This window comes from Scomber japonicus, chromosome 9, assembly GCF_027409825.1.
Source record: "Scomber japonicus isolate fScoJap1 chromosome 9, fScoJap1.pri, whole genome shotgun sequence".
NCBI lineage: Eukaryota > Metazoa > Chordata > Actinopteri > Scombriformes > Scombridae > Scomber > Scomber japonicus.
In genome coordinates, this window is record NC_070586.1 from 10792643 (window position 1) to 10805434 (window position 12792).

At 35.7% G+C, this 12792-nt stretch overlaps 1 protein-coding gene across 1 annotated transcript in view; it reads right to left on the minus strand.

Annotated features, from left to right (window-relative positions):
- Positions 1-166: 166 nt before the first annotated feature.
- LOC128364860 (heavy metal-binding protein HIP-like) overlaps positions 167-12792 on the minus strand; it is a 129599-nt gene continuing 116973 nt past the window's right edge. Inside the window, exons 7-11 of the mRNA XM_053325483.1 lie at positions 6665-6727; positions 4735-4776; positions 2250-2312; positions 1886-2014; positions 167-444 (exon numbers count right to left, since the gene is read on the minus strand). Coding sequence (XP_053181458.1) covers positions 167-444; positions 1886-2014; positions 2250-2312; positions 4735-4776; positions 6665-6727 — 575 coding nt within the window. The remainder of the gene's footprint in view (positions 445-1885; positions 2015-2249; positions 2313-4734; positions 4777-6664; positions 6728-12792) is intronic.

Consider the following 12792-nt stretch of genomic DNA (forward strand, 5'->3'; position numbering starts at 1 on the left):
ACATCCCCAAATTAAAGTCAGAGTCAGCACTTTAACTTCATAGTCATTCTTTTATTTCACATGTAGTTTGTTACAGAGCAAAGCCAACACAGCAACAATGTGCATCCTTTCATTTACATATGAATACTGTATGACTTGTTTGTAGACTATACGAAAAATTAAATTCTCATGAAAGCAAAAATCCATTGAAGGTAGTATAATTATTTGTATCATCGTATAGAATATAGAGGGCAGGTAAAACCATGTAGACCACATCCCCCTTTTCCAGCTGAAGAACCAGTGAATTAGAAAGTATGTTATTGCCATGTTCATCATTGTCATTATTATTCCACAACACTCTCTTGTCATTGTGATAGAGATTAACAACACTCCATATGTTCTTCCGGGTATCCAGTGTAGTAAATGAGAAGTAGTAGACTCCTCTGACTGGGGCTGTGAAGTGACCTGCATCAGAGGAGAAAATCAGTGAGGCTTTTTCCTGCTGTTGAACTACCTCTTATCTAAGTTCAGTAAGCTGTTGCTTCTCAATACTTTGGTCAGACTGCTGTAGGTGGGTTTGTCTAATCTGAAGGAATTGTTGTTCAGTGCTCTTGCTTTGTTAACATCACATTACCCAGCGACTGTATAGTCTGTAAAAGTTGAGAGCTCTCAGTTACACATTCAGTGAGTCAGTTTGCATCCCATAATGTTTATAGAAAGTGATATAACAGAGAGATATAAGTGATCACCTTAAAACAGACCAAAATCCTGTCAAAGTCTTTGCAATCTTTGCCATTTGTAAATGTCTGTGAAAAGGTTTTGAAGACCTGAGAACCTTATCAGTAACTAAATGAAATTTAATTACATAACACTAGGGGTGTGACGATATTTCTCGTCGAAGTGAATGTTGTCTCGTGAAGCTATAATTAAATATTTTCTATCGCTCATTTGCACCTCATGTCTTGTTTCTATCATTCCACGTGTGGATCATTAACCTTGTTACAGTGGCCGTCCTCGTTCTAGTTGGTGAACTAGCTTCTACCTGCTGAGAAGATCTCAGTCAGAAGTAAGAGAGGAAAGCCTGAGGTAGGAGGAGCAGGGAATCTAGCTATGGGAGCCTAATGACAATTTATATGTTGTTCTACATGTGTGTTTATGTGATACAGGATTTGTGCAATTTACTTTTATTTGTGTGTTTTTTTTATTAGCAATATGTTATAATTTGTGATAATTGGATTCTTTATTTAATTTATTGTATGTAAGTTTTGTATTTATGGTTGTTATTTCCATAAAAAACAAAATTATCTATCTATAAAATGTCTATCTATATGGGGAAAGCTTTTACAGTGCTTGCATTTTGCATTTTGCATACTGCATATGATAATTATATATTTAGAAAGTAGAACTGAAGTGATTCATTACAAGATGATCAGTTAAAACATTTCAAAATGCACCTGCATTATTTCCATTTTGTGATTTTCAAATAAAAGAACAGTCATACATTTCCTCAAGTTTTCTTACAAATATAGTGAAAATCTCATCTCGTCTCGTGTATCGTCACACGCCTACATAACACTAAATCACACATGACTCAATGTTGGCAAAGTACCAACGACCTGGCTCAAGCCCTCTGAGAGGACACAGAGAAACTACATTAAAAGTGTTATAATGCACTGTTAAAGGCAAAACTGGTGAAATCTCAAAAGAGCCAATTCAAAGAGAAATTTCTCCTCCTCAAACAACCAAGTGTGCAGCTGGAGCCATAGTGGAGAAAAAAAGCAATTACAAAAGATGCAGTGAAAGCTGTAACAATTAATACATATTAAAAACATCTAACAAACAAATTATAATGAGTTCATTACATTATAATAGTTAATTTGTGTGTGTAGCAGAAAGAGATGAGTACCTGTAGTTGGACTGTAGGCCTGACCAAAGTTGGTGAAGACTTTACTGAACTTAAGTGTGATGTCAGTCATGAAGGGTCCAACTTGTCCATCATCAGTGAGACCAACTGAGAACGCCACCTTTGGTTGGTCTGTGTGAATGTGAGAAGATTCACATAGAGGAAAAAAATAGCTCCACTTATAAACAGTTGATGAACAAATTGTATTGTGTCTCTTTTGGTGAATAGTGTTCATAGAAACTGAAGTTACTCTGATCCTGTTGCATTTGGACTTTTTGAACGGAGCATGGAGCTTCTGTGAGACGGCATTACAAGCAGGCTGATTACTGGATGAAGTTACTCTTTAATAATGATATAAGCAGTTTACCTGCATTCTGTCTCTTCAGCTCCTCCACCTCGTTTTCACTGGTGGTCATTCTGGTCTCCAACACTGTCAACACATTTAACATTAATATTATTGTGAAGTATGTTTATGTTCAGCAGGTTTCAAATTGTTAACATGATCACTATGGAGGCTGACCTGTGCTCTTATCTTCAAATGCTGTTACTCTGGATTGAAGATCTGCAGGGACGTGCACATGATTATAGAGAGGCAGGGGCTCAAAGTCAGAAAAGGGAAGCATGTGCGTGCCAATTTTTTTTTCTTTCGGTCCTTTACACAATATGGAAATGAATGTAAAATTAAAAATAAAGTGCTAATAGAAAGCCAACTACTTGGCGTAGGGCTGTGTGTCCTGTAGGTGAAAGTGATACGAAATTGCCATTTATTTTGTGTCAACAAATGATTGTCAACATGAGTAATAATACAGCTTATATCCCCAGAATGCTGAAATTACTATATTATTATTATTATCATTATTATTATTTTGTTAGCCCGAGTAGAAGCAAAGTCGCAATAAACTTTATCTAAACCTCGGACCTGTACTTCAGACCTGTAGTGAGGGAAATCCGCCATAAACATTGTGTATTTTATTTTGAAAATTAACCCCGTGTTTTATTTTGTATTTTGTACACAATTTCCTGTCCCGCACGATCTGCTCTGTGTGATTGATGCGCCGTGCTCCGACACATTGACTAAAATAGAGCGTTTATCTGAAATATTACCCATATTTAAGCACGTTGAATAAGTGGACGGAGACTAGTTAGACCATAACTCAGGTTCACGTTGCTCCACTGTCACGTCTCCTCAGTTATCCATGGGGCAGCTCTCTCTCTCTCTCTCTCTTCCACCGTGCGGAACCGCAACGGATAAAGAAGCAGCAGGATCAACACACATAACAACCCCGTATTACAAGAAATGGGTAAAGTTTTTGGACCGCCGTTTTTTTTTTGTTTTTTTTTTACATCTCTAACAGGAATTTATTCATGTTATTTAAAACGAACAAATAAACACACGCACACACACACAGAGGGCACTTTAATACGAGGCAAAAAGGGCAGGGGCTCAAGCACCCCTAGGGCCCTATGTGTGCACGTGCCTGAAGATCTGCAATAGCAAAATTAATAATCAGATTAATAATTAATTAACAGCAGATTTAAAATCTAATATTTTCAGATACCTGGGATCCACAAAAAATAACAGATATTTCAAAGCTATTCAAAGTCAACTATGGGAAATTGATGGGTCAAGTAAAAGCAGATCTCACAAAATGATAAGTAGCCAGGGACATAAGACAACTAGGAGCCCTGATTGGAAAGAGTTTGGATGGAAGATTAAAAGTAGATACTTCAAAACTCCACGTTACATCAAAATGGAGCAATGCCTCAGAATAGTGCTGGAGGGGATGTGGCTTGGTGGAAGACCACATGCATATATATTGGGACTGTCCAGAACTATCAGAATATTGGTAAAATGTATAAAAAGAAAATAAATAATGCCTATTTATAGAATGACCATTATAATCTTCATACTTCATATCTGGGATATTACCAGATGATCTTGAAGAGAATAACCAAACATATCTGTTAAGAGTTGTCCTCTTGATAGTAAATAAAGTAATTACAGCCTCCTGACTGAAGCCACACCCTCCCACAATAACACAGTGGGGGGAAGGAATTCAAGATGTTTACCACATTTAATATATGACTGTGGCATTACAGATGAAATCAGATGCCTTCATTAACAAATGGACCCCCATTGCCCTACATTTCAACCTGATATGATACACTAGGTGGCCTGCCCCCCTCTTCCCCCTTTTATTTTTCCTTCTTCTTCTTCTTTTCCTCCCTGGTTAGAGTTTGACTGGTCATTTTTAATCCTATTCTTCTGTTGTAATGTATATCTAAATGTAATACTGTGCATAATGCAATATTGTGGTGATGAACAATCCTCATTTAGCCTACATATTCAGTGTTGTTATGTTTTGCCCTTGATGGATAAGGTCAAGAGATCCATGGACTAATAACCCCTCAAGACACTGATACCGATGACATTTTTTATTTCATTATATTTTTTCTCTTATTGTAATGTATAAAATATGTATTGTATGACTGCACTTGATAAAAGGCAAAACAGTTTCAAAAAATCTAATATTGAACTTGTCTCTGCTAAATATCTTTTGACTTCTCTTCAGTCATTTTGGGAATTAAAACTAGCAAAAGTTCATCATGAAACACACATTAATATAAAATAAATGTATTCTGTTTGCTAGAATACAGTAAGAAAGAAAAGGTTTTGCATTTTATTTATTATCGTAGTTTACCTGTGTTCTGTCTCTTCAGCTCCTCCATCACATTTTCACTGGTGTTCATTCGGGTCTCCAACACTGTCAACACATTTAACATTAATATTATTGTGAAGTATGTTTATGGTCAGCAGGTTTCAAATTGTTAACATGATCACGGAGGCTGACCTGTGCTCTTATCTTCAAATGTTGTTACTCTGGATTGAAGATCTGCAATAGAAGGCAAAATTAATAATCAGATTAATAATTGATCAACAGCAGATTAAACATTTAATATTGAACTTGTCTCTGCTAAATAGATAAATATCTTTTGACTTCTCTTCAGTCACTTTGGGAAGTAAAACTGGCAAAAGTTCATCATGAACCACACATTAATATTAAAGAAACGAAACGTTTTTGCATTTTATTTATTATTGTAGGTTACCTGCATTCTCACTCTTGAGCTCCTCCATCACATTTTCACTGTTGTTCAATCTGGCCGTCAAAACTATGAACAATTAATCAATCAATCATCTTTATTTGTATAGCGCCAAATCACAACAGAGTTATCTCAAGGCACTTCACACATAGAGCAGGTTCTAAACTCTTCAGGTTTTAACTTTAAAGAGACCCAACATTCCCACATGAGCAACAGTGGCAAGAAAAAACTCCCTTTTAACAGGAAGAAACCTCAGAACCAGACTCAGAGTGGGCGGCCATCTGCCTTGACCGGTTGGGGTTGAGAGGAGAGAAAGGAAGGATAGAGGAGAGAAGCAAGAACACATTTAACATTTTTATTTTAAAGGAGATAATCTACATAACTGGAATTTGAAATATCTGTATGTGTACCTAATAAACTAGCAGCTGTGTATTTTGCAGCTTACTGCTGTTTTTAATAATGATATAATGAGTTTACCTTCAATCTCTATCTTGAGCTCCTCCATCACATTTTCACTGGTGTTCATTCTGGTCTCCAACACTGTCAACACATTTAACATTAATATTATAGTGAAGTATGTTTATGGTCAACAGGTTTCAAATTGTTAACATGATCACTATGGAGGCTGACCTGTGCTCTTATCTTCACTCGCTGTTACTCTGGATTGAAGATCTGCAATAGAAGGAAAAATTAATAATCAGATTAATAATTGATCAACAGCCAGATTAAATATATCGTATTGAATTCAACTCTGCTGAATAAATTAATATCTTTTGATTTCTCTTCAATTATAGTGGGGATTAAAACTCGAAAATGTTCATCATGAAACACACATTAATATAAAATAAATGTATTCTCTTTGCTCGAATACAGTAAAAAAGAAAAGGTTTTGCATTTCATTTATTATTGTAGTTTACCTGTGTTCTCACTCTTGAGCTCCTCTATCTCATTTTCACTGTTGTTCATTCTGGTCTCCAACACTGTCAACACATTTAACATTAATATTATTGTGAAGTATGTTTATGGTCAGCAGGTTTCAAATTGTTAACATGATCACTATGGAGACTGACCTGTGCTCTTATCTTCACTCGCTGTTACTCTGGATTGAAGATCTGAAATAGAAAATTAATAATCAGATTAATAATCGAGCAGCACTCAGCAGTTTTTACATTTTATTGATTATTGTAGTTTACCTGTGTTCTCCCTCTTGAGCTCCTCCATCACATTTTCACTGGTGTTCAATCTGGCTTTAAAAACTATGAACACATTTAATATTTTTAGTTTAAAGGAGATAATCTACATAACTGGAACTTGAAATATTTGTATGTGTACCTAATAAACTAGCAGCTGTGTATTTTGCTGCTTACTACTGTTCTTAATAATGATATAAGCAGTTTACCTTCATTCTCTATCTTGAACTCCTCCACCTCGTTTTCACTGGTGGTCATTCTGGTCTCCAACACTGTCAACACATTTAACATTAATATTATAGTGAAGTATGTTTATGGTCAGCAGGTTTCAAATTGTTAACATGATCACTATGGAGGCTGACCTGTGCTCTTATCTTCACTCACTGTTACTCTGGATTGAAGATCTGATATAGAAGGCAAAATTAATAATCAGATTAATAATTGATCAGCACTCAACAGTTTTTACATTTTATTGATTATTGTAGTTTACCTGTGTTCTCTCTCTTGAGCTCCTCCATCACATTTTCACTGGTGTTCATTCTGGCCTCCAACACTGTCAACACATTTAACATTAATATTATTGTGAAGTATGTTTATGGACAGCAGGTTTCAAATTGTTAACGTGATCACAATCACAACAGAGTTATCTCAAGGCACTTCACACATAGAGCAGGTTCTAAATTTGTCAGGTTTTAACTTTAAAGAGACCCAACATTCCCACATGAGCAACAGTGGCAAGAAAAAACTCCTTTTTAACAGGAAGAAACCTCAGAACCAGACTCAGAGTGGGCGGCAATCTGCCTCGACCGGTTGGGGTTGAGAGGAGAGAAAGGAAGGATAGAAGAGAGAAGCAAGAACACATTTAACATTTTTATTTTAAAGGAGATAATCTACATAACTGGAATTTGAAATATCTGTATGTGTACCTAATAAACTAGCAGCTGTGTATTTTGCTACTTACTACTGTTCTTAATAATGATATAATCAGTTTACCTTCATTCTCTATCTTTATTTATAGCATTTCATTTATATTATGTAGATTACCTGTGTTCTCTCTGTTGAGTTCCTCCACATCTTTTTCACTGGCGTTCATTCTGGTCTCCAACACTGTCAACACATTTAACATTAATATTATTGTGAAGTATGTTTATGGTCAGCAGGTTTCAAATTACTAACATGATCACTATGGAGGCTGACCTGTGCTCTTATCTTCACTCACTGTTACTCTGGATTGAAGATCTGCAATAGAAGGAAAAAATAATAATTAGATTAATAATTGATCAACAGCAGATCTCATATTGAACTCAACTCTGATGAATAAATATCTTTTGACTTTTCTTCATTTTGGGAATTAAAAATGGCAAAATTGCATCCTGAACCACACCTTGATATCAAAGACATGTATTCTTATTGTTTTTTTACATTTTATTTTTCATTTTTGTAGCTTACCTTTGTTCTCTCTCTGGAGCTCTTTGACCACATTTTCACCGGCGTTCATTCTGACCTCCAACACTGTGAACACATTTAAAAATATTAATCTCTGAAAAAAAATTAAAGAAGTGTTTACATTTAATTCTTGAGTTTGACAGGAAAAAAAATCACAGAGATATAAAATATAAATATCTACCTGCATTCTTGTTTTCACTGGCTGTCAGTCTGGCCTGTATGGCTGGAATAAAAGCAGTAAATTACTCCATTACTAGTAATGTCTTTTGATCAACAACCAGATTAAATATATCATATTGAACTCAACTCTGCTAAATATTATTAATATAATTCAATTATATTGGGAATTAAAACTGGCAAAAGTTCATCATGAACCACACATTGATATCAAATAAATGTATTCTCATTGCTCGAATACAGTAAAAAAGAAAAGGTTTTGCATTTTATTTATTATTGTAGTTTACCTGTGTTCTCCTTCTTGAGCTCCTCCATCACATTTTCACCGGTGTTCATCCTGGTCTCCAACACTGTCAACACATTTAACATTAATATTATTGTGAAGTATGTTTATGGTCAGCAGGTTTCAATTGTTAACATGATCACTATGGAGGCTGACCTGTGCTCTTATCTTCACTCGCTGTTACTCTGGACTGAAGATCTGCAATAGAAGGCAAAATGAATAATCAGATTAATAATTGATCAACAGGCAGTTTTTACATTTTATTGATTATTGTAGTTTACCTGTGTTCTCCTTCTTGAGCTCCTCCATCACATTTTCACTGGTGTTCATTCTGGCCTTCAAAACTATGAACAAATTCAACATTTTTATTTTAAAAGGAGATAATCTACATAACTGGAACTTGAAATACCTGTATGTGTACCTAATAAACTAGCAGCTGTGTATTTTGCAGCTTACTACTGTTCTTAACGATGATATAATCAGTTTACCTGCATTCTCTATCTTGAGCTTCACCACCTCGTTTTCATTGGTGTTCATTCTGGTCTCCAACACTGTCAACACATTTAACATTAATATTATAGTGAAGTATGTTTATGGTCAGCATCATTGCTAGAATACAGTAAAAAATATAAGTTTTTACATTTTATTGATTGTTGTAATTTACCTGTGTTCACTCTCTGGAGCTCCTTGACCTCGTTTTCACTGGCGTTCATTCTGGCCTCCAACACTGTGAATACATTTAAAGCTCATGACTAAAAGCTTTATTTTGAATCTTAGATATTAATATCAGTAAACAGCTTAAATGAATGGTTATATTTATTTCTTGAGTTTAACAGGAAATAAAATCACAAACATAAATCAATTATATATAATTTAATAAAATATAAATATCTACCTGCATTGTTGCTTTCACTGGCTGTCAGTCTGGCCTGTATGGCTGGAATAAAAGCAGTAAATTACTCCTAAAAGTAATGTTTATGTGAACATTACATGAATTTGTTGATCCCTGTATGATCCATCACATCTTCACTGGTTTTCAAAACTGTGAACACATTCAACAGTTTTAATTTAAAGGAGATAATCTACATAACTGGAACTTGAAATATCTGTATGTGTACCTAATAAATTAGCAGCTGTGTATTTTGCAGCTTACTGCTGTTCTTAATAATGATATAAGCAGTTTACCTTCATTCTCTATCTTTATTTATAGCATTTCATTTATATTATGTAGATTACCTGTGTTCTCTCTGTTGAGTTCCTCCACATCTTTTTCACTGGCGTTCATTCTGGACTCCAACACTGTCAACACATTTAAAGTTTATTACTAAAAACTTCATTTTGAGTCTTAGATTTTAATCTCATTAAACATATCTAGGAAATTGTTACAGGAAAATAATCAGAAACATAAATTAATTATATAATTGTCACGGGTTCGTTGTCAGCAAAGGTGGTAAAGATGGCTCAGACGATGAGACTTCAGTGCAGTGGGGTTTTTTTTATTCACACCAAGTCCCCCAACTGGCAGTGATGAGGGGTGGAAAAATATTTACAGTGGCAAAAACAAAAAAAAAGGAAAATACAAAAATAAAGTAACAAAAAAATATTTACACAGATCTCCAAAACTGGCAGCTCAGTTAGTCTCCTTTAATATGGCTCAACACTTCAACAGCCAACAACAACTAGCATAAGCAAACAGCTCACTACTATATACCCCCCTAGCCCCGCCCCTGGGCATACCAATTAACAAATTATCCCATCTCCATGTACAGTCCACCACATTAATACACAGAGCACAGATCCATGACAAAATCCTATATATAAAAGTGGCACTAATTTCTCTCCATACAGATGATGCCAAAACCATACAAAACAAATAACAGGGCATAAATATCTGTCCATTCACCATTAATGGTTCAGTCCGTGATCACATGATATTCTGAAGCGCGCCAATCACTACTATTAATGAGGTGACCTGGATGTGCCTCCGTTTGGCCCATAGACTGTTTGGCCCGGTTCTGCAGTAATCAGAGGCAACAGCAGCAGGTGGTAAGTGTGTTTTGTGTGTGTATGTGTGTCGCGTCGGCGCCGAGTGTGCACCCTCGTACGCCAGCAACAGGGGAAAAAGTAGTTGGGCTGTGGGGGAAAAGTTTATGGAAGTCCAGGACCATGTAAAACAGTAAACAGTTTAACCAGCGCGTCGTAGGAGGGCTGCGCTCCGTGCGCTCCCGACGCAGAGAGAGAGAGAGAGAGAGAGAGAGAGAGAGAGAGATGCACGCTGGTCGTGAGATGACGGAGCGCTTAATGCCGCCCCGTCACAATAATGTTTTATGAAATATAAATATATACCTGCATTCTTGCTTTCACTGGCTGTCAGTCTGGCCTGTATGGCTGGAATAAAAGCAGTAAATTACTCCTAAAAATAATGTTTATGTGAACATTACATGAATTTGTTGATCACTGTATGATCCATCACATCTTCACTGGTTTTCAAAACTATAAACACATTCAACATTTTTATTTTAAAGAATATAATCTACATAACTGGAACTTGAAATATCTGTATGTGTACCTAATAAACTAGCAGCTGTGTATTTTGCAGCTTACTGCTGTTCTTAATAATGATATAATCAGTTTACCTTCATTCTCTATCTTTATAGCATTTCATTTATATTATGTAGATTACCTGTGTTCTCTCTGTTGAGTTCCTCCACATCTTTTTCACTGGCGTTCATTCTGGTCTCCAACACTGTCAATATATTTAAAGTTTATTACTAAAAGCTTCATTTTGAATCTTAGATTTTAATCTCATTAAACATATCTAAGAAATTGTTACATTTAACTTTTTTTGTTTGACAGGAAAATAATCAGAAACATTAATTCATTATATAATGTTTTATAAAATATAAATATTTACCTGCATTCTCTATCTTGAGCTTCCACATCTCGTTTTCACTGGCTGTCACTTTTGCCTGTATGGCTGGAATAAAAGCAGTAAATTACTCCTAAAAGTAATGTTTATGTGAACATTACATGAATGTGTTGATCACTATGTGAATGAACCTGTATTCTCCTGCTCCAGCTTCGTCAGCTCCACACTGTGTTTGATGGCCATGTCTCTCAGCTCCTTCAGCTCAGCCCAGATGTCAGGGGTGATGTTGGTCTGATCACTGGTTGTTATGACAGCCAGGATCTCAGACTGAACCTCCGTCTCAGTGATATCATTCCCTGTCACCCCTCCACTCTCACCCTGAGCCCTCGTCCAGTACAGACAGAGCAGCAACACCAGAAAAGCTGCAGCACGCCTCATTGTGAAATATCACCTCTTTAGACAGCAAGATGCAGTCTGACACCACTCCTTCAGTTCCGTCTTTATATCCACGTAAAACAGGTCACTGAACTGCTGTATGAGAATTAAACAGCTGTCTTTGACACACTCTGGCTGGCTACATGTTTGCTTCAGAATTGATTTTATAATGGAGACAAAACCCTCTATCTTCTGAAGTTTTAAAGTGGGAATATATTTAATTTCAGAGGTTTAACTGCTGGATAGAAGATGTATTCTACTAAGTTTTAAAGTCTATTCTCAGTGTATGTGCACTGCAGGCTTGTTAAAGTTTCCACATCACATTAGTGTAAAGTTGAATATTGGACCAGGATTGGCTTTTAAACTACTTGTTATGCATTATTTGATCTACTCATATTTTATTGCTCAGTGTGCAGTAGTTACCAAGTACATTTTAACTTTATTTCTTATGTTGTTGTTTGTTTGTTTTTTCAATTAAGCTGTAAAGCAATTTGAATTTAATTTGATTAGTTTGAAAGGTGCTATAATAAAGACAATTTGACTGATGGATAGCTGTGATGCTAATTTTGCCATGACTCCCATTAATTTATGCTAACAACATCAGCAATAAGAAAATTGTTCAATTTGACCTTTTCTCTCATTTTCAATATGTTTTCCATGACTGGAAAATTGGTCATTTTCCAGGTTTTCCAGGACACGTGGGAACCCTGAAATAACCGGCTGGATTGCTGCGAAGTGCTCCATTATGTTTACCAGCTAGTAGCCAACTATTAGCAGGTGGCTTTTCATAAAATGTTCTCATCGCTAGCTGCTTGCCAACTGTGTGCTTAGCAGGAGGCGTTTCATAACTTTTTCTTGGAAAATATTTGTCTGCTGTCTCTGAAAACACCAAGAGAGTGAACCAAAACAGTAAAGCTAAACAATAAGCTTAAAGCTCTGTAAGGCCGCAATGAGACACAGTTCACTGTATTGAACTTTGCAGGTTGCAAGTTCAATACAGTGACACCTCTGACATTACCCATTATCATGTAACACATGACAATGGGTAATGATATGAACCATTATTCTTAATTGTAAATGAAAATATGTGATTTAAAAAAAACCTAACCTTCCTGAATAGCTGTGTGTTGAGATTGTCCATCACTCCTGTCCTCTGGAGGTAATGATTCCAGCTTAATAGAGGACACACGTTATTGGAGAGTAATTGTGTTGAATTATGGTGTATTATATTATTATTTAACAATTTTAAAGTGGTATTGGGTGGCAATTAATCACCTTAAACACGTATACATTTATCCAACTGTGCCACTTGGTTGAATAGTAGTGCAAGTTGATGTAAAACTTCTGAGCTACTCCACTCATTAAATTAAATTAATTACAATTAATTAAAGATAGTACAATGTTGAGG